The sequence below is a fragment of the Anabrus simplex genome, chromosome 2 (assembly GCF_040414725.1).
Source record: "Anabrus simplex isolate iqAnaSimp1 chromosome 2, ASM4041472v1, whole genome shotgun sequence".
Taxonomy (NCBI): domain Eukaryota; kingdom Metazoa; phylum Arthropoda; class Insecta; order Orthoptera; family Tettigoniidae; genus Anabrus; species Anabrus simplex.
Window position 1 is genome coordinate 759,234,269 of NC_090266.1, and position 23,427 is coordinate 759,257,695.

General features: G+C 40.5%; 1 protein-coding gene across 1 annotated transcript in view; it reads right to left on the minus strand.

Moving 5' to 3' along the window:
• The window catches only part of LOC136864440 (protein white-like), a 199,026-nt gene that overhangs the window by 77,825 nt on the left and 97,774 nt on the right, over nucleotides 1-23,427 (minus strand). Inside the window, exon 11 of the mRNA XM_067141438.2 lies at nucleotides 6,108-6,213. Within this exon, the coding sequence (XP_066997539.2) occupies nucleotides 6,108-6,213 (106 nt within the window). The remainder of the gene's footprint in view (nucleotides 1-6,107; nucleotides 6,214-23,427) is intronic.

Below are 23,427 nucleotides of genomic sequence, written 5' to 3' on the forward strand. Positions count from 1 at the left end.
CCGTGATGGCAGGAATTTTAGGAATATTTATATGGTAATTTAGATATGCAATCATAAGGACCTGAGAAAATGGGATATGTCACGAGACTGCACCACGAAAATTTGGAGGGATCCGTCTTTTCAATAAATACTCTGACTCCGAGAGACTCCTGGTCATTCTTTCTGTTATTTGTAGAACGAAGGCGCGCTGCTCCGCACACAAGGTCCAGTGAAACTTAGCATTTTATCTACTTTTCACACCGTAGTGCTTGGACTTAGATTTTTCGGCGAGTGTCAGGAGTAAAGACTTATATACAACGTATTTGGCAGTGTATTTTTGTACTTGGAAAAGTTTCTTCTTCGGATAGCAAAGACAGCAACTCTACGAGAGTTCGGACTTAATTGATTTATACGTCGTTCCACACAAGGGGAAATTTTAACATTCAGTTCAAGGAAATTACAAGTCGAGTCAATAAGCTAAATGGTTATTCCGAGACAGGGAATTTTATTGTAAGATGCTTTAATACTGCGGGGAGATATCTCATAGTTGTTTGAAACCAGCCAATTATGCGTAGTCAACCTGCTTTATCTCAACAGGTGTTCAGGATGGTGAACTGTGGATATGTCTGTTGCCACACAGGCGTGGAATTTTTCAGTGTCGCGTGTACCCGAGTGTAAATAAAATCATAAATTAAATGTGTGTATCTTCTGAAGTGCAGCAATTTCGTGTGTTCTATTCCAGGTTTAGCATAATTAGTAAAGCAAGAATGAAGTCATCCAAAATGTACACATCCAAATTGTACAATAATACAATAATGATGTCTATTACGGAGTAAAATTGTATTGAGGTCGCCAGCAAATTGGAGATGGAGGTCAGGATATAAGCCAAAAGGAAAAGTCTATGCTTTCAATACTTTTCAGTTTGTAGGTCTGTGCGTTATAGTGTTAATGCTCTCTGTGTTAGGGTAGATTGTGCCTTATGTTTCATTTAATGTATAAGTTAGGTCATTTTTGCAATTTAAAGTTACGTGTGGGCTTTCCACGTAGACTATCTTTTGCGTTATTGAGCAAATTAAACAAGTGATACTGTGTTTGAATTTCCATGAATGTTTGAAATTATTGAATTATCCGTATGACGGCATATGAAAATATACTATGGTCAGTGTTGCTGAATTTATCATCATTGTCGTATTCCAGAAATGTAGAATGGTCATTCCTGTTAAATTGACGTTATTTTCGTGTGTGATAATGTGGAGTGGTCCTGATTTTTAAAAAGTGAATTCATTGTTAGCTTGATATAAATAACAATTGTCACTAATAATAAATGTGTAACGTATTTGTAAACGCGAGTGTAATTTTGGAAGGAATTGCTCTATTGACGACATTTTAAAACCAGTGTTGATATGTTATAGTGCAAGTTTTCGGTTGATGGGTTTTGAGACCCGAACATTAATACGATTGGAATTTTTATCATCATTCTGGAATAATATGTTTTTCTTAAGTGATGGATTTTGTACAAGTGGAACTTTGCGCCGTTATTTTGTGTTTTGTGCCGTTGACACGCTGTTTTGTAGTCCAGGTAGCTGCTGGCCCCTGAGATGCAAATCTTGTGGTGATGTTCCAAGCTTGAGGGTCCTGTAGGAAATGTCGGTTGTGTAGAATGCCGGGATTTGTTTGTGAATTCCCGAGGAATTAAGGACGGCAAAATAGCGTAGAGGTTAGAAGCGTTAGGATTTAAGTAAGTTGAGATGTTGTATTTGTCTTTTGTGACCATTCGAGTCTTAATTACAAAGTGGGTTACTGGATCCTCGGTTTCGGGATCGTATTCATTGGAGGTTGATCGGATCTTCACAAGTAATTAGTTGAGACATGTTCGCAGCACAGCTTGATCGGATCCTCATTTTATGGTTAAGTTATACACAGGATATTCAAATGTTAGAAGTAACCGTTTGTGACAATGAGTGTCTTCGATCATTATACGATTTCCGGAAGTTGTGCGAATACAGTGATAGTTGATATTTCACATAGATATTCCTTTCTAAGATTAGGATGGATTGATTGTCCATATTGATGTTTATTGCTTCCTTGATTATAAATAACGATAATATTGAACATTGATGAGAGTGCATAGAATTGCCATTGCCTGACGCTGTAAGTTAGTAGTCGAGTTGTGTCAACGGGACAGGGTTAGTGGAGTAAGTTATATTTTCTTCATGGTCGTTGCGATTAACTATTGTCACTAGGATACTTATCCTGACTTTTTGTCGAGTAACCTAGCTAACACAGGATTGCAATAACTCCATGCAACAGTTGAATAGTCTACCACTAGTCCATGGGTATTATTGAATTTGTTGTTTGTGTTGCAAATAATATTATTATTCTTGAAGTTAATGTAGGTTATTCACGTATTTCTGGATTTATATTGCGATTTAGTGAGTGCGGTTCGACTATTTCGGTGGGGAGGTTTCATTTTAGGGAAACTCGTATACTTTATAAAGATTAATTTTTGTTGTTCTTTCATTAACATTCTGGAACGTTAGCGCGATAAGACTGAGTAATCGTGCACAATTTTCTTACAGGCTTTTCATCCAAGACAATTTTAATTGTTTCGAACGACCTCACCGATTAAACAACTTTGTAAAATACTGTATGTAAGGAGGTAACAGACTGTAATGTTAATCATTTCGACGAAAACCATTTCGGTGTTTGAATTTTACTTTATTTAGTCGTCCAGTGTTGACTTATAAAAGTTTTGTTCAGCGTTGAACTCATTTAATTAAAATGCGAGTTATGATTCAAATAAGCTCAAGTAATAATAATGATAGCGTATGGCCTCTGGAGAGGTCTGGTGCAGGTCTTTTTCTAGTAGACGGCCTATTAGGCGACCTGCATGTCTGTGAAGAACAGGGCTCTACCTAGGATGATTTCTAATGTTGAATACGCCACACACACACACACACACACACACACACACACACACACACACAGAGAGAGAGAGAGAGAGAGAGAGAGAGAGAGAGAGCCCCCGAGCCATTGGAATTAACCAATTAAGGTTAAAATCCCCGACCCGGCCGGGAATTGAAACTGGGACTCTCTGAACCGAAGGCCAGTACGCTGACCATTCAGGTAACGCGTCGGACAGCTCAAGTGATAAACTTGGAATTTACCTGAAGGTTAGTGGTTTTCTTTGCTATAGATTAAGTTATTTTAAACTAAACGTTTGCTGTTCAGTTCTTGGAATATAGTCTTTGCGGGATATGTGTTATTGAATATTTTCGTTAAAAACATTTTTATGGTATCAAATTGTGGCACAAGTGGAGCAAATCTAATTTAATGATTTTCAATCATTTGACTTTGAGCTAGTGTTATGTTTTTCCATCAGCACAGTTAATTTATTTTAATGACAGTGAATAGTAATGACCGGTCCACAATAGAACCAGAGGTTACTCTGATTCAATTAAGGGTCCCTGCGTTGATATTACGTTAGTGGACAGCCTTAATTTTAATAAAAGTCTGGTACTGTAGTCACGTCCTAGTTCGTGAACCATGGACAACGGCTGAGTGGGCTAGTAAGTTGTCCTGAGAGTCGGGATACCAGTTGCTATGGAATGGGAGTGGGCATCTCGGACATATTCTGAGTCATGGCCCTCCTTGTGTTCAGGCGGCTAGGACTATACAATTCACCGGTGGTCCATAACCCGTTAGAGGAGAGATCCTCACTTGGACTATGTGCAAGTAGGGTAGCATCCTGCTTCATGAATTTACCGAGCTCAGAACATTTTAAGCAAGCCTCGGACCTATGGGAGTAACGGAGTCCCACTCCCATTTGACAGGCGAGGGACTCCTTGGAAACAACTTGGCGAACGAAATGGAATTCAATGGGGAGCTATCAATATTAATGGGGCTTATGGAAGAAAGAAGGTAGAACTGGCTGAGTCAGCAAAGAGGATGCATCTGGATGTGCTAGGAGTAAGTGATATTCGGGTAAGGGGAGATAACGAGGAAGAGATAGGAGATTATAAAGTGTACTTGACGGGTGTTAGAAAGGGAAGGGCAGAGTCTGGGGTAGGGCTCTTTATCAGGAATACCATTGCACGCAACATAGTTTCTGTTAGGCACGTAAATGAGCGAATGATGTGGGTAGATTTGTCAGTTGCAGGAATTAGGACTAGATATTGTGTCCGTGTATTCACCATGTGAGGGTGCAGATGAGGATGAAGTTGACAAGTTTTATGAAGCATTGAGTGACATCGTGGTCAGGGTCAACAGCAAGGATAGAATAGTGCTGATGGGCGATTTCAATGCGAGAGTTCGGAATAGAACTGAAGGATACGAAAAGGTGATTGGTAAATGTGGGGAAGATATGGAAGCTGTTGGGAATGGGGAGCTTTTGCTCGCCAGGTGCAGGCCTTTCGATTTGACACCCGTAGGCGACCTGCACGTCGTGATGAGGATGAAATGATGATGAAGATGACACACACACCTAGCCCCAGTGCTGGAATGATGGTTGGGAATTGCTAATACCAATGATGGTTGTAATTCCCGACCCTGTCGGGAATCGAACTCGGGACCCCTGTGACCAAAGGCCAGCATGTTTACCATTTAGCCATGGGGCCGGACATCAAGGGGACTCACCACGGTTACTTATAGAAGCCGAATCGGAGGACTGTCAGGTAGTTATTTCATTATTTCGAGTTATTAAATATGGTTCATGCAGATCCTCAGGCAATTAATGCAGAGATAATTGCTCGTCCGTGCGACGGCCAAGTTAATTGTTAAACGTAATTTAATTAATTTTCATACAATACTTTTTCTGTTCAATTTCCTTTTCGTCGTTCATAACATAACATTTTGTTTCCGTTACCAATAAATCTGAGCTAGTATGTTTCAAGTCTTTAATTTGAAGTAGTTAGGTCTTCCTTGATACCCGTCGATCACGTCAGCAAGTGACGAAGAACCCGTAATCATCCTGAGACCACAAGATTCTATAAATACATGCCTCCGACTTAATAGCCGAGGTAATTAACTGCTACGTGACCATCAAAGTGTTCAGTAGGTACGCTAGTCGCTCCGTTACAATTCTTGAAATCCCGAAACAATACTTTCCTCGCGAACGGTGCAAGCTACGGACCCGAAACTTGCGACATTGTGATCCCCTCCCCAAGATCTATTTCTTGTTCTAATTTCGCGCATCTGTTACCTTCCAACCTGTATAAATTTCAAGTCATTATCATAATTTTATAACCTGATAGAAACTCAACCGTTTACGTGTTTTCTATGTCAGGGGAAAATGGTGGAGAATTCAGAGAGATGCAAAACCACGAATTTCATTCCAGGGGTACAGTGTATGTATTTATTTATTTACTTATTGTTTGTTTGCTTGATAGATAGATAGTTAGATTGATAGATACATAGATAGATTGATTGACTGATTGATTGATTGATTGATTGATTGATTGATTGATTGATTGATTGATTGATTGATTGATTGATTTTACATGGCTTAGCTCAGGCTATGAAGCGTACTGTTATGTCAAACCATCTTAAATACGCTACATTGTACAAACTACAGGGTCTTATTGTTCCTAATTATAGATCTAATTAATTATTGTTAAATTACGCTTAAATAATAGTTGTAAGCGAAAGATAAATGTCTGGCAGTTAATACGATGTAAGGAAAAGTTACATTATATATTAATTTCTTAATTCTATGTGCAGCTAACATCTTTTTAAAATACGTTTTTACGGGTATATCTGTAATTGCAGTCAGAAGGAAATTCCAGCAGCGTAGAGATGCAGAGCATCCCTGAATTTTTGTCAGTTTAATGCTGTCACTACGCCAAAAACAAATGGACACTGAATGTATTCTTTCTCGCAAACCATCCAGAATTGGGAATATGTCAATATGAAGTCTTTTTGCTTCAAATGATCGTTCCTATCATATCCCCGAATATCGATAATTCCTTCTTTGACACTCTGTATTCTGTAACATGCAAATATTTTAAATAAGGGTATGTTATAGTGTTATATGTGTTATAATTAGTTTCCTCCACAGACTGAAAAGCTTTACATTCTATGTTAACATTTGAAACAGGCATTTCTTGCATTCGAATGTACGTCATACTTACCCTGTGTTGATGTAGTAGCCTCCAAATAGTGAGAAGGGAATCACAACCGGTGGACCAATTGAGAAGGCCATTGACACGCTAGTGCTGACGCAGGAGATGAGGTACCCTGTAATTGGTAAACATAGGAGAATTGTTATTTATTAATTACAGACCGGACTTTCAATTATGATACTAATTAGTCATGGTAACGTTTAAGGATGTGGAGGAAGAAAAGTCTGGAAAAGGAAAGGAAACAAGTTAATCAACTCTTTCTATGGGGTTTCGCATAGTAGTCAATTTGTGCAGCACAAACCGTACACTGCCTACTGGGGCTGTGAAGTGGCTGTGCGAAACTAACGAGAAACTCGTGCATTCTCACCGATCATTACCTCTGTCTCCCACTTACCACATCCTCTCCCTTCCCTTCCCTCCTCTGAAGTACAGCAACAGGCAGCGCCTGGCTCTCTAGCATAGCAAATACGGCAAGTTCGTCAAGTTTACTTATCAAAACGCTTACAATACTTGAGAAGTCTTGAGAAGTCTTCAAAAGTCTTGAAAGTGAATTACAATATGTTCTAATCGGTCACACAATTGCCAAGTCTTTGACAGAATTGGCCAATGGAATTCGAGTGTTAACTAGGAACAACTAGGAACAACAAAAAATGGCTTCGTCCTCATGGCCGAGGGATGTTGTGTGTGTATGATGCACATCCCTGCCTATATTCAGTAGATCGCTACAATAAAATGAAGAAAACGACAGCGTACGTGGAGATAGCAAAAGAAATATCTCAAGGAAGTGGACAACTTTTATATTTACTACTCTACGGTATCGTACAAGGAAACACTGCCCGCAATGTTCGATTTAACTTCGCATATTATTATTATTATTATTAGTATGGAATTCCTAATATGTTTTCATGTACGTGTAATAACATGTGAATTTCCGTTGCATTACTATAATTTTTATTCAATTATTATGAGTAAATGCAATACAACGTAACATCTGCAAATTATGTTATGGAGCAAAATACATTGCAAAAATTATGTTAAAGGTAACCGCATTAATCAATGCCTTATTGCGCGTTTCTCTTCTTTTTAAGACTACATCTCACTGCTAGTCCAAGAACTACAACTTCTGCTTGTCTTTCCTTATTTTAAAACAAAATGCTATCAAACCTTGCCAATTCTTTACAAATATTGTTAAACCTTTATCAGTGTTGAACAATCTTTGTCAAGATCTGAACATTATTTTCTTCTGAAGTATTGAATTGAAAGAAAAATTTGATGGTGTACAACAGGCATTAGAGAAGTTATTTGATACTGTGAACAGGTGGGCAGTCGTTACTAGGTTGAGACTAGTTGAAATATTGTGCAAGATGATTAGAGCAATAGGAGAAATATAAATGGTGAGGTAAAATGTACGGTGAGAGTGAAAGACGGAGTGATTTCAGGAGAGATTACTTCTAAAATGGGACTGAAACAGGGGAGTAAATTATCACCTAACCTATTTGTGTTGTTTATCAAAGATATAGGCCTATTTGAATGTGAAAGAGAGGCGAGATTTGCAAAATAAGGATATTCCTGGTCTTGTCTTTGCAGATGACATACTCCTGTTCACATTAATGCCAACTGCAATGCAAGAAAAAAATATTGACGGTACTGAGAAGTGCTTTACGGTTCGAAACATGAAGAGTAATGGTATGCAAAAAGGGAACAAATATATTATCTCAATGCACCCGTATTATTAGTGCCTATACGTGGTGAGAACTAAGGCCTGGATTTAGATGTAATGAAGGGTTGAATCCCATCGTAGGGCATGAGCATTTTCTCGTCTGCTATACATTTATTTAGGGTCAAAAACTTTAAAAGACCTTAATATGGATTTTTTCTAGATGGAATATCTTCAGTCCTATTGCATCATATTTGATACAAAGTGTTTGTAGTTTTTAGCGCTTCCGATAAATGCGAAATGTGTTGAAACTTTGCCAGTGTATGTGCCTTCATCTTATATGACCCCTTCGAGTGGTTTTTAGCGATTTCGAATTAACGATAAAATACGAAATTGGTTGAAAGTGCGAAATTATACAACGTATGCGAAATAGAAGCGAAATTCTCTGTTTAAAACGAAATAAACATGTATATTTTTAAAAACTATGCATCTTTCTTAAAAATAAGATATATGTTGTTATTTATTATAGGGGAGATAATTATTACGGTGCCTTACAGCTTTCAATGTGTGGAATACCTTTCAACCCCCAAATAGCAGTGTAAAGAACAACCAATCAAAGAGCTTAACACACTTTCAAGCACACGCGTTCATTCACTTTGCGTTGACCCTTGATCATAGTCGGTTATTCTTGACAGAGGTCTTGAGTATATACTAAAGACTATATACTATATACTAAATACAATGGGTTGGGATATAGTACCATATCTGAAGTACTTATCTGATTATTGTTTGCTTGAAGGAGCTATACCAAATGAACGGAGAGTTGCTATAATAGCCCCTGTGTATAAAGGAAAGGGTGATAGACATAAAGCTTAAAATTACAGGCCAGTAAGTTTGACATGCGTTGCATGTAAGCTCTGGGAATGTATCCTTTCTGATTGTATTAGACATGTTTGCGAAATTAATAACTGGTTCGATAGAAGGCAGTTCGGTTTTAGGAAAGGTTATTCCACTGAAGCTCAACTTGTAGGATTCCAGCAAGATATAACAGATATCTTGGATTCAGGAGGTCAAATGGACTGCATCGCGATTGACCTGACTAAAGCATTTGATAGGATGGATCATGGGAGACTACTGGCAAAAATGAGTGCAATTGGACTTGACAAAAGAGTGACTGAATGGGTTGCTATATTTCTAGAAAATAGATTTCAGAGAATTAGAGTAGGCGAAGCTTTATCTGACCCTGTAATAATTAAGAGGGGAAATCCTCAATGCAGTGTTATTGGACCTTTATGTTTTCATATATATATAAATTATATGAGTAAAGAAGTGGAATCAGAAGTAAGGGTTTTTGCAGATGATGTTATTCTGTATAGAGTAACAAATAAGTTACGAGATTGTAAACAACTGCAACATGACCTCGATAATGTTGTGAGATGGACAGCAGGCAATGGTATGTTGATAAACAGGGTTAAAAGTCAGGTTGTGAGTCCCACAAATAGGAAAGTCCTCTCAGTTTTAATTACTGCGTTGATGGGTTGAAAGTTCCTTTTGGGTATCATTGTAAGTATCTGGGTGTTAATATAAGGAATGATCATCATTTTGTTAATCACATAAATGAGATTGTAAATAAAGGGTACAGATCTCTGCACATGGTTATGAGGGTGTTTAGGGGTTGTAGTAAGGATGTAAAGGAGAGGAAGACCCCAACTAGAGTATGATTTCAGTGTATGGGTCCCTCAGCAGAATTAGCCTACTTGATTCAAGAAGTGGAAATTATCCAAAGAAAAGCAGCTCGATTTGTTCTGAGTGATTTCCGACAAAAGAGTTGCGTTACAAAAATGTTGCAAAGTTTGGGATGGGAAGAACTGAGAGAAAGAAGTAAGTGGTATGTTCCGAGCTGTCAGCGGAGAGATGGCGTGGAATGACATTAGTAGACGAATAAGTTTGAGTGGCGTCTTTAAAAATAGGAAGAAATCACAATATGAAGATAAAGTTTGGATTCAAGATGACAAATTGGGGCAAATATTCATTTATACGGAGGGGAGTTAGGGATTGGAATAAATTACCAAGGGAGATGTTCAATAAATTTTCAATTTCTTGGAAACCATTTAAGAAAAGGCTAGGAAAACAACAGATAGTGAATCTGCCACCTGGCGACTGCCCTAAATGCAGATCAGTACTTATTGATTGATTGAGTAGTAGTTATGTTTTAAAATACGGTTGCGATTTATTGTCTGATAGCCATAGGTAGAAGCGAAGTGACGATCAAACAGAGTGCCGAGAGTTACAAATCAGAACATTTTTATGCATGCGATACAGGTATAGTGATGTGCCGACTTCGCAATAAAAGACTTGATTGGAAGAAGAAAGATGTTTTGGATAAACACTGCAAGAGCAGAAACCACGTGCTACTAAAGGAGCGAATTTTTTCCCAGCCAGCAAATGAACAGCGTGGCGTCAAGCGGCAAGCCATAGTAACAGAAATGGACAGAAAGGCAAAGGAACAAATAGCGAGAAACAAACGTTCATTGAGGATAGTGCGATGATGTGCCTGCAGACTAATATCCCCATCCACAAGCTGGACCATTCTGCTTTCCGAGGCTGCCGTGAAAAGTAAGTGCCGATTTCAGATGTATTTTAGGGCGTTATTTATATTTGTCTTTAACATATTTACACCATCTTGAGTGTATAGCCCAACTTACTGCGAAATATTCATAAACTAGCCTATATCCCCCCAACTCCGAAAAAAGAGGACGAGAATGGTTGTTTTAGTGTTACTATCGCTACACGGCCTTGTTGAATTTTGGGTTAGGTCTCTTAAACTTTCGACCAAAAACCACGTGGATGCATGTTTCCTAATATGACGACTTCAAGTGGAATTTTTGGTCAGGTTATGCAAATTATTGACCGAAATGAAAACAAAACTCAGAAACGTGGATGGAGGTTATTTTAAAATATTACAATTTAATAGACCATCTAGGGTGTGGGTTACTGTAGTCACGTCATCTCGGACATATTCTGAGTCATGGACCTTCTTGTGCTCAGTCGGCTATGACTGTACAATCCAGCGTTGGTCCATAACTCGTTAGAGAAGAGATCCTTACTTGGACTACGTGTAAGTAGGTAGCATCCTGCTTCATGAATTTACCGAGCTCAGAACATTTTAGGCAAGCCTCGGACCTATGGGAGTAACGGAGTCCCACTCTCATTTGACAGGCGAGGGACTCCTTGGAAACAACTTGGCGAACGAAATGGAATTCGATGGGGAGCTATCAGTATTAATGGAGCTTATGGAAGAAAGAAAGTAGAACTGAGTCAGCTAAGAGGATGCATCTGGTTGTGCTAGGAGTAAGTGATATTCGGGTAAGGGGAGATAACGAGGAAGAGATAGGAGATTATAAAGTGTACTTGAGGGGTGTTAGAAAGAGAAGGGCAGAGTATATGGGGCAGGGCTGTTTATCAGGAATACAATTGCACGCGACATAGTTTCTGTTAGGCACGTAAATGAGCGAATGATGTGGGTAGATTTGTCAGTTGAAGGACTTAGGACGAGAATTGTCTCAGTGTATTCACCATGTGAGGGTGCAGATGAGGATGAAGTTGACAAGTTTTATGAAGCATTGAGTGACTTCGTGGTTAGGGTCAACAGCAAGGATAGAATAGTGCTAACGGGCGATTTCAAAGCGAGAGTTGGAAATAGAACTGAATGATACAGGTGATTGGTAAATGTGGGGAAGATATGAAGCTAATGGGAATGGAAGCGTTTGCTGGATTTTTGTGCTAGTATGGGTTTAGCAGTTACGAATACATTCTTCAAGCATAAGGCTATTCTCCGCTGCACATGGGAGGCTAGGGGTACCAGATCCATAATAGACTATATCTTAACCGATTTCGAATTCAGGAAATCTGTTAGGAATGTACGAGTTTTTCGGGGATTTTTCGATGATACAGACCACTATCTGATCTGTAGTGAACTAAGTATCTCTAGGCCTAAGGCAGAGAAAGTGAAATTTGTCTGCAAACGAATAAGGGTAGAAAATCTCCAGGACGAGGAAATTAGACAGACGTACATGGATGTGATTAGTGAGAAGTTTCGAACAGTAGACAGTAAGCTGGTTCAGGATATAGAAAGAGAATGGGTGGCATACAGGGATGCTGTAGTAGAAACAGCAAGGGAATGCCTAGGAACAACTGTGTGTAAAGATGGGATAAGGCGAACAACTTGGTGGAATGATGAAGTGAGAGCAGCTTGTAAACGTAAAAAGAATGCTTATCAGAAATGGCTTCAAACAAGGGCAGAGGCAGACAGAGCGAAACAAACAGTTGTTGAATACAAAAAGAAGTCGTGGGAAGATTTTAGTAATAACCTGGAAAAGCTACGTCAAGCAGCAGGGAAACCTTTCTGGACAGTAATAAAGAATCTTAGGAACGGAGGGTAAAAGGAAATGAACAGTGTTTTGAGTAATTCAGATGAACTCATAATAGATCCCAGGGAATCACTGGAGAGGTGGAGGGGATATTCTGAACATCTTCTCAACGTAAAAGCAAATGTTCCTGGTGGTGTTGCGAACAGCCACGCTCCTGGGGAGGAGGAAAATTATGTTGGTGAAATTACGCTTGAGGAAGTGGAAAGGATGGTAAATAAACTCCATTGTCATAAAGCAGCAGGAATAGATGAAATTAGACCTGAAATGGTGAAGTATAGTGGAAAGGCAGGGATGAAATGGCTTCATAGAGTAGTAAGATTAGCATGGAGTGTGGGTAAGGTACCATTGAATTAGACAAAAGCAGTAATTGCACCTATCCATAAGCAAGGGAACAGGAGAGATTGCAACAACTATCGAGGTATCTCATTGATTAGTATACCAGGCAAAGTATTCACTGGCATCTTGGAAGGGAGGGGGCTATCATTCGTTGAGAGGAAGTTAGATGAAAACCAGTGTGGTTTCAGATCACAGAGAGGCTGTCAGGATCAGATTTTCAGTATGCGCCAGGTAACTGAAAAATGCTACGAGAGGAATAGGCAGTTGTGTTTATGTTTCGTAGATCTTGAGAAAGCATATGACAGGGTACCGACGGAAAAGATGTTCGCCGTACTGGGGGACTATGGAATTAAAGGTAGATTATTAAAATCAATCAAAGGCATTTATGTTGACAATTGGGCTTCAGTGAGAATTGATGGTAGAATGAGTTCTTTGTTTAGGGCACTTACAGGGGTTAGACAAGGCTGTAATCTTTCACTTTTGCTGTTCGTAGCTTACGTGGATCATCTGCTGAAATGTATAAAATAGCAGGGAGGAATTCAGTTAGGTGGAAATGTAGTAAGCAGTCTGATCTATGCTGACGACTTGGTCTCAATGGCAGATTGTGCCGAAAGCCTGCAGTCTAATATCTTGGAACTTGCAAATTGGTGCAATGTGTATGGTATGAAAATTAGCCTTTCGAAGACTAAATTGATGTTAGTAGGTAAGAAATTCAACAGAATTGAATGTCAGATTGGTGATACAAAGCTAGAACAAGTCGATAATTTCGAGTATTTAGGTTGTGTGTTCTCCCAGTATGGTAATATAGTAAGTGAGATTGAATCAAGGTGTAGTAAAGCTAATGCAGTGAGCTCGCAGTTGCGATCAACAGTATTCTGTAAGAAGGAAGTCAGTTCCCATACGAAACTATATTTACATCGGTCTGCTTTCAGAGCAACTTTGCTTTACGGCAGCCAAAGCTGGGTGGACTCAGGATATCTTATTCATAAGTTAGAAGTAACAGACATGAAAGTAGCGAGAATGATTGCTGGTACAAACAGGTGGGAACAATGGCAGGACGGTCGAAGAGATAAAGGCTAATTTAGGAATGAACTCGATGGATGAAGCTTTTCGCATAAACCGGCTTCGGTGGGTTCATGTGAGACGAATGAAGGAAGATAGGTTACCTAGGAGGATAATGGACTTTGTTATTAAGTGTAAAAGAAGTAGAGGTAGACCAAGGCGACGATGGTTGGACTCAGTCTCTCTCAATTTAAAGATAAGGGGTACAGACCTAAATGAGGCCACAGCACTACTTTCAAATAGATGATTGTAGTGACGTTTAGTAAATTCACAGATGCTTGTAGACTGAACGCTGAAAGGCATAACAGTCTATAATGATAATATATGTATGTATGTACGTAGGGTGTAAAATAATCGCTTGTTTTCATGCATGTAAATGGAAGTTTATAGGGAAAATCTTAAAAACTCGTTCAGTGATTTGCTAGGCCAGCTCTACACCAAATGTTTAAGTATTTTTTTCTTACCTCTAAACTTAATAATAATTGTTACCGTGTTTTAGTGGTAGGTAGAGGTGAAAGAAGGTGCGGGCGTGAACGGGTCTCAAACTACGGAATCAAAGTTAATGTAAAATTTAACAAGGTTATATTTTCTTTTTAAAATAAAGAAATAACAAGAATAGCAGGTACGGTGTAACAAGGCAACAAAGTACAATTACAGTATTTGCAGGATTTGGGCTTCGAGCCCTGAAAACACAATTCTTGAGCAACTAGCTCAACTTTACGATATACCAATTTCAACAACGGGGCAGAAGACCCCAATCAAACCCTGGAGCACTTGCTCCAAATTACACAGCAAAGCCTCCTCGAGGCATACAACACTCAGTTTTAGAAAAAGAGCCACTCGCTCTCAACTTTAAGCCTATCAAAGGCCACACCAAACTCCACCTTCAAGTTGTCCTCTCTGGACATAGACACAGGGGTAAACTACCCAACCTACTGAGGTCTATTAGATAAAAAAGGGGGTAATTACATGACCTCTAAAATAACAATTTGAGAGGAGGCGATCTGCACTCCTAATGTATTTGTTTCAAAACCTAATTTGGCTCTAGGCCACTGATGCAAGGGCTAATCCCATACTACGGAGGTGACTTTCGAAAAGAAACAAATTTACATAATGTTATGGAAGAATAGGTTGAGAAAATAAGTTCACCTCAAAACAATGTGAGTGGGAGCTCGAGAGGGTTAAGCACTCTCTATCCCAATATGTAGTTTGAAAGATAGAATAGATACAAGTTTCTTTACATTTTAAGGATGGTTACATAATGGAAAAACTTCGGACCCGCCCCGAGAGTTAAACTGCTGAGCAAGCAAGAAAAGAAGTAATTAATCGGCCATTACCTGGTTGTTGACCGCTGCCGGAGAAAGAGGCGCTTCCCGCCCCCTGCTATGTACTTTACACACAGAAAGATGGAACAGAAGTGGCCCGGAGACCCTAAAATCAGCAGTTTATATCCTCTCGCGGAAGGTTCGAGGCGTTAGGGGAATGAAAACACCCTCCCACAAACTTTTTATTGGGTAGGATACAGCAACATATTCAAGTTGGGGGAAGATACCATGGATTGGTCAGAAATAAATTAAAGAAATTCGGGATTGGATACATACAAAACAAGGGGAAAGGGAGGGGTATACAGCCAACTTAAACAATAACAGAAAGAAATTTAACAAAAAAACAAACTTTTGAAATAAAAATTTCTCCAAAAAAACAGTTCTCTCACTCCGCACTAGGGTGCACTATTGTTGATCTTCAGTAGTGTCCTCTAGAAGAGAAAGTTCACACTTCTTACTACAAGCAAAACAAAAATACGTCGAAAATGACACAGTTCAAAAACTCCAAATTTTCCACGTAGTGACATCTTCTGAGAAACTTGAAAATTAATACCATCAATAAGGTTCAGACTTTCTCCAGCAGAGGAGTTTCAATTGGCGCACATTTTAAATTAGCGGCGTGGAGGTGTACCGCCCGGTACAGACCTCCCCCCCCAAAAGTTCCTCCAGGGGTGACATATGAAATTTGTTTGAAAACCAGGTCCAAGTTTTGATGTAGATATGGAGATTAATTGCCGAAAAATTAATAAGATTTTCTTAATGTGGTTTGATTCAGTTTCAAAATTTTGTTGTTGCAGGTGAAGTAAAGTCTTTATGGTTGTAGAAGTTGAATTCAGAAGATAAACTTTTAATACTTGAATGTGAAGAAAAATTTTGCAAGGTCCACCAAATATTGCTGTTGAATTCCCAAGTGCAGTAATTGCTGATAGTAATAGTTCATGTAGTTAATGTTGATTAAGTTGGATGGCCAGACCGGCCGTTGCAGCTTGCGTCCAAAGGAGGCCGCTCGGACCCCCCAAGTACCCTGAGATACCGCTCGCCCGCACTATGAGGGGAGCAGAGGTGTTGAAGCACGCCGCGCCCGCGGTGAACATATACAGGCTGCGGGCAAGTAGCAGGTCGTGCGCCGCACATCAGCCTAGGCCGGGAGGAGAGCTCCGGCTCGCCGTGCACATGTCGTCCTCGCTGGGGCCGAGGGGGCCCTTCCTCAAACCCAGTCGCGGCACGGCGCCGCGCGGCTGCGGCGGCACTGAAACATTAAAGCTAGGCGGTAGAATATTGTTGGACCATCATCATTCTTGAGGGCACAGGCTTTGTGGAGAGGTTGAGGGGCCAGCGGCGTGCAGATATCCATGGCATTTAATATGGTATTTAATATAAGCAAGCCACAGTGTGTATAGCAGGAGACGGGAGCGTGGTAATGGCCGAGGTAAGGACAGAATGGCAGCTTAACGGTGCGGGGAGGGTTTACAAAAATACTTACATATTTAAAAAAATATTATAGAAGGGGCAGAATGCCTACAAATTGAAAACTCAAAAAAATATAACCTTCATATTCCTTTCACGATTATATGAAGCAAGTTAACCCAGAAATTACACCGGTTTCACCTGTGACAGGTGAACCCTAAATATCCTCTCGGTGGCTGGATTACTTAATAACAACGTAACCGGCGTAAGAAAATCGAGAATGACACAAGGCCCATGAAATCTGGGGGCAAGCTTGCCCGCGGGAACAAAATTCTTGACCATAACTTGGTCACCTACCTTCAAAGGGGTGGGTCTCCGTCCACGATCATACCTTTCCCTAACCTTTTCATGAGAGACTTTAAGATTGGCTTTAGCCTTCTTCCAAAGATCTTTGATGTTGTCCGGATCTATTGTCACGGGTAGAATGTCACTCAGAGACCAGAGGTTAGAGAGCGGCGTGTTGGGAACAAACTTGAACATCAAAGAGGCTGGAGTAAATTTATGTGATTCATGAACCGCCGAATTCAAGGCAAAAGCTAACCAATGCAGGGACGTGTCCCACCTGGAATGATCTTCATGATGATAGGCAATAAGCGCGGACTTGAGATTACGGTTAACCCGTTCAGCCAGAGATGGTTGAGGGTAATAAGCAGAAGTAGTTACATGAGAGATGGACAAGTCAAAACAGAATTTACGAAAAAGATTTGATGTAAACGCCTTAGCATTATCAGACACAATATATTGGCACGGACCAAAAGACGCAAAAATAGAATTTAGGCAAGTAATGGTGGACTGAGCGGTAGCCAGCTTAGTCGGAAATAACCAGGAAAATCTTGTAAAACCATCTACACATACAAAGATGAACTTGTTGGCGTTTCCCTTTGACTGGGGGAAGGGTCCTACATAATCAATATACAGGCGTTCCATGGGGCGCGACGCTTGATGCGAAGACAAAAGGCCTACCTTGGTGGACATGGTGGGTTTACTGAGCAAACAAGGTTTACAAGCTTTTACAAGTTCACGGATTTCACCGTCCATACCTTTCCAAATGAACATTTCACGAATCTTCTCACGAGTTTTAAAGATTCCAAGATGCCCCCCTAATGGGGTCTCATGATAGTATTTGAAGATCATAGGCACAAGAACAGCTGGAACGACAACTTTCATCATCTTATCATGCCTCGAAGGGCAACATAGAACACCATTCCTCAGAACATAAGGGACAACATGTTCCCCAGAAGAAAGGGTTTCCATTATCGGAGCCAGCGTCGGATCTTCACGTTGGTATTTCTCGATATCCCTAAAAAGCATGGGAGCATCTGTTAAGATGGCATTAACACCAGATAGTATGGACTCGGGAGGTGATGAACTGTTGGCCGGTTCGTGGGTCTCGACGTCGTTGGAAAACATACGGCTGAGTCCATCAGCAACAACATTTTCGGTACCTCTGATATGCCTGACATCGAATTGGAAGGCAGAAATACGGATGGCCCAACGGGCTATACGACCAGTACGACGCGGCCTACCTAAGACCCAGCTTAAGGCTTGATTATCTGTCTCCAGGTCGAATTTGACATGTTCCAAATAGAGACGGAACTTCTCTAAGGCGAATAAGACTGCCAAACCTTCGAGCTCATAGATGGAATACTTGGCTTCTTGAGCCGACAAGGTCCTAGATGCATAGGCGATGGGTCGCCTCCCTAGTTCAGTCTCTTGAAGAAGGACTGCAGCTACTGCTGACGACGACGCGTCGGTTTGGACGATGAATTTCTTCGAGAAATCAGGCATAGCAAGTACAGGGGCATTACAGAGAGCTAATTTAAGATCTTCAAAAGCGGCTTGTTGAGAAGGTCCCCACTCGAATTTGCTGCCTTTCCTACGAAGAAGGTTCAAGGGCGCCGCTCTATTAGCGAAGTTAGGAATAAACTTCCTGAAGAAATTCACCATACCAATGAACCTGGCGATACCTTTGATGTCCTTGGGAGGTTTAAAATCACGGATGGCCTGTGTTCTAGAATGATCGACTGCTACACCATCAGGTGACACAATATGCCCTAGGAATGACATAGAGGGCTTAGCAAAGGCAACCTTGGACAACTTGACAGTTAACCCAGCCTTACGAAGGCGATTAAGAACTTCTCGCAGATGATCTAGATGTTCTTCAAAGGTCTCCGAGAATACGACGACATCATCCAAGTAGTGGTACAAGTACTCAAATTTGATGTCGGAGAAGACCCTATCTAGCAGCCTAGTGAGTACAGCTGCTCCCGTGGGGAGCCCGAAAGGCACGCGGTTGTATTCGTATAAGTTCCAGTCCGTGGCAAACGCTGTAAGATGTTTAGACTCTTCGGCAAGGGGAATTTGATTATAGGCCTGATTTAAGTCCAAGATAGTAAAGAACTTGGCCTTACGAAACCATGAAAAACAAGAATGAAGGTCGGGAAGGGGCACAGATTGCAACACCACCTTCCGATTGAGAGCACTATAATCAATGACAGGCCTGAAGCCTCCTTGGGGTTTAGGGACTAGAAAAATAGGCGAAGAATACGCCGATTTAGAGGGCCTAATAATACCATCCTTCAACATTTGATCGATGATTTCTTTCAGAGCCTTCATTTTAGGTGGAGATAGCCTATATGGTGGAAAACGAACAGGAATCGAATCCGTGACCTCACTTTTGTATTCGATAAGGTCAGTAACACCAAGAGTATCAGAGAACACCTCGGGAAACGACTGACACAATTTCCGAATACTATCAGCCTGCTCCTCAGGTAGATGTCTAAGGTCTAACAACATCTCATCCTGGGTAGGCGCAATAGATGAACATGATACTGAATTACATTTCAATAAGGGAATTTTACAATTGGACGCAAACTTGAATGTGCACGACTTACTCTGAAGATCGAGCACAAGACCAGTGTGAGAAATGAAGTCCGCACCCAGTATGATGGGGCAAGACAAGTGCTTAGCCACAAACAGTTTGGTTTTCCATGTAAATTTAAAAATACGAATTTTGACCTGCAAAGAACCTAGAATTTCTAATGGGGATGAATTAGCCGAAACATATTGAACAGGAGAGGAGTCATAGTCCGGTAGTTTACAAACCGATTTCAATTTAGAATACCATTGGTCCGAAATAATTGAACAAACACTGCCTGAATCTAATAGAGCGGTTACAGGCTCGTTATTTAACTCAATCTTAAGAAAAGGGACAGGTGCGGGGGTATCCGCCGCAATCCTAAGACATTCTTTGGGGCATTCAAAAGAAGGATTTGCAAATTGAACGTTCCCTGAATTCACGACCTTTTTGCCAGGGGCTGAGCCTTGGGAAGCAGAATTAGTCGACTCAGCAGGAACCACTAGTCACTTTTGATTCTTGTTGGAAGTTGCACCAGAAGTTGAGCAGGAGGGGGTGCTATTTGAATTTGGGCAATTTTTGGCGATATGTGAGAAAGCCCCACATTTAAAACAGCCTTGTGATGAACCAGCCCCATTCCTTGTCCCACTCGACTTGATCAGTGGACACTTATTGCGAAGATGGTCAGGCGACCCGCAAGCATAACATTTACGGGGTGTGACTGATCGGCGAGGTGGAGGCCGAGTATTACTAAAAGAAGGCGGGGGTTCTTTCGCGACACGCAATGAATCGGCGTACCTAACTCCTTCCGCTGAGACGGCCAACGCTTCAAGTTCAGAAAAGGTTTGCGGGCACGCCGCGAAACACAAATATGACCTATAGGGTGGTGAAATGCCTTCTACAATGGCTTGTACAATCTGATCCTCAGGGAAGTGAAGGGCAAACACCCTAGTATAAAACTTAATGTCTTGTATGAAATCAGCCAAGTTCTCATCCAAGCGCTGTACACGATAATAGTACTTCTGAATCAGAGATGACCTCGCGCGAGCAGGAATAAAATTTGCAAGCAAGTGTGCGTGAAAATCTTCAATAGATGACTGTTCAGCTATGGCTCTTACTATTTTGTCGGAGAGAATACCAATTGCATAAGGATAGATGATTTGCAAAATTTGACATGGGGAAAGAGAAAACACAAGGGCATGATCCTGAAATTCAACTAGAAATCTTAAAAATGAAATTACGTCACAGGTGGTATTAACGGAAAACTTCGATATACCCCTGAGCAACATTGCCAATGGATGAGGCAAGCTGCTGAACCCGGGTGACATAGTAGGTAAAGGTTTCAATGGCAAAGAAGTTAATTCAGCACGTACATTATTCAACGATGTGCGGCGTTCAGACTCGTTGTCCAATGGGGCAGAGATAGTTTGAGCAGCAACGGTTATTCTATTGACTTCTCCCTTAGGAGGCTCTTCCTCACTACCTACATTCACTGTGGTGGGTTGATCGCTTTTGGGAGGAATTTCGCCAGTTAACAATTGAGTGACCTTGCTAGATAACTCAGAAATATTTTCAAGCAGCGCAATAGCTTCCTTCTACTGAATGTCATTCAACTTTAGAGACAACAGATCGTTAACTCTATTTGAAAAATGAAACAGCCTGGCTTGCACACGCTTAATTTGATTAGGAGAAGGATCATTTTCATCAAAAAAACTAACTACAGAGGCTAGCCCAGTAATATTCTCGACGATCGTGGAAAGAGAGTCGTCAATTTCTTTCTCTCCCAAGGTGGGGATGGAAATGGGCAAATCAAGGGACTCTCTAAGCTTATTGGTGTCTACTGCAACCGTGCCTCCAGATTGCACATTTCTGATAGTCAACTCATAGATCAACTCCTCTTTGCGCAAGTAGTTAAGATGGAGAACATCGCGAGGGCCGGGCATGATGACAGAACAATTTTGAAAAAATCAAAAAAAAATTCCAGCAACTGAGAAAATTGTTAGAGTTCAGATCAAAACAATGTTTAGCCGTCAAAAGGGGCTAAAATGAGACCCATTCAACCACGCTCTGCTACCACTTGTTACCGTGTTTTAGTGGTAGGTAGAGGTGAAAGAAGGTGCGGGCGTGAACGGGTCTCAAACTACGGAATCAAAGTTAATGTAAAATTTAACAAGGTTATATTTTCTTTTTAAAATAAAGAAATAACAAGAATAGCAGGTACGGTGTAACAAGGCAACAAAGTACAATTACAGTATTTGCAGGATTTGGGCTTCGAGCCCTGAAAACACAATTCTTGAGCAACTAGCTCAACTTTACGATATACCAATTTCAACAACGGGGCAGAAGACCCCAATCAAACCCTGGAGCACTTGCTCCAAATTACACAGCAAAGCCTCCTCGAGGCATACAACACTCAGTTTTAGAAAAAGAGCCACTCGCTCTCAACTTTAAGCCTATCAAAGGCCACACCAAACTCCACCTTCAAGTTGTCCTCTCTGGACATAGACACAGGGGTAAACTACCCAACCTACTGAGGTCTATTAGATAAAAAAGGGGGTAATTACATGACCTCTAAAATAACAATTTGAGAGGAGGCGATCTGCACTCCTAATGTATTTGTTTCAAAACCTAATTTGGCTCTAGGCCACTGATGCAAGGGCTAATCCCATACTACGGAGGTGACTTTCGAAAAGAAACAAATTTACATAATGTTATGGAAGAATAGGTTGAGAAAATAAGTTCACCTCAAAACAATGTGAGTGGGAGCTCGAGAGGGTTAAGCACTCTCTATCCCAATATGTAGTTTGAAAGATAGAATAGATACAAGTTTCTTTACATTTTAAGGATGGTTACATAATGGAAAAACTTCGGACCCGCCCCGAGAGTTAAACTGCTGAGCAAGCAAGAAAAGAAGTAATTAATCGGCCATTACCTGGTTGTTGACCGCTGCCGGAGAAAGAGGCGCTTCCCGCCCCCTGCTATGTACTTTACACACAGAAAGATGGAACAGAAGTGGCCCGGAGACCCTAAAATCAGGAGTTTATATCCTCTCGCGGAAGGTTCGAGGCGTTAGGGGAATGAAAACACCCTCCCACAAACTTTTTATTGGGTAGGATACAGCAACATATTCAAGTTGGGGGAAGATACCACGGATTGGTCAGAAATAAATTGAAGAAATTCGGGATTGGATACATACAAAACAAGGGGAAAGGGAGGGGTATACAGCCAACTTAAACAATAACAGAAATAAATTTAACAAAAAACAAACTTTTGAAATAAAAATTTCTCCAAAAAAAAACAGTTCTCTCACTCCGCACTAGGGTGCACTATTGTTGATCTTCAGTAGTGTCCTCTAGAAGAGAAAGTTCACACTTCTTACTACAAGCAAAACAAAAATACGTCGAAAATGACACAGTTCAAAAACTCCAAATTTTCCACGTAGTGACATCTTCTGAGAAACTTGAAAATTAATACCATCAATAAGGTTCAGACTTCCTCCAGCAGAGGAGTTTCAATTGGCGCACATTTTAAATTAGCGGCGTGGAGGTGTACCGCCCGGTACAATAATAATAATAATAATAATAATAATAATAATAATAATAATAATAATAATAATAATAATAATATTAATAATAATAATAATAATAATAATAATAATAATAATAATATTATTATTATTATTATTATTATTATTATTATTATTAGCATGTTTAACGAAATTTTGTTGGCCCCATGGGTACGTCCCAGGATCAGGAGATCTGCCTCAAGGTAGTTGCAGAGACTATGTTCCACATTGCGGAGCTTCAACAAGGGCGGAAGTGAATGCTGCATTGGACGGGAAGGAGTAATCGCAGACGAGACGTCGGACAACGGAGGCAGATCACGTCAATTGCAAAACAACAAGTTTATTTGTCAAGCTGTTCATTGTTGGATGCTGCCAACGGGAAAACATGCAGCCGAGCCATCATTGATGTTCTCAAAGACTATAATACTGATTATGAAAGCGTGCTGTGTTTAGTGTCAGACTCTGCCAGGTATTTTGGTACATGTTTCCAGGCATTATGGACGATAATTGGAGACCATCTTCTTCACTTCCAGTGCTTTGCACATACGTTCCATCTTGTGGGGGATGTTATTCTCAAGGAACTGTAACAGTTGAACAATTTGGTTTCAAAATTTAAGATGCCCTTTCTCC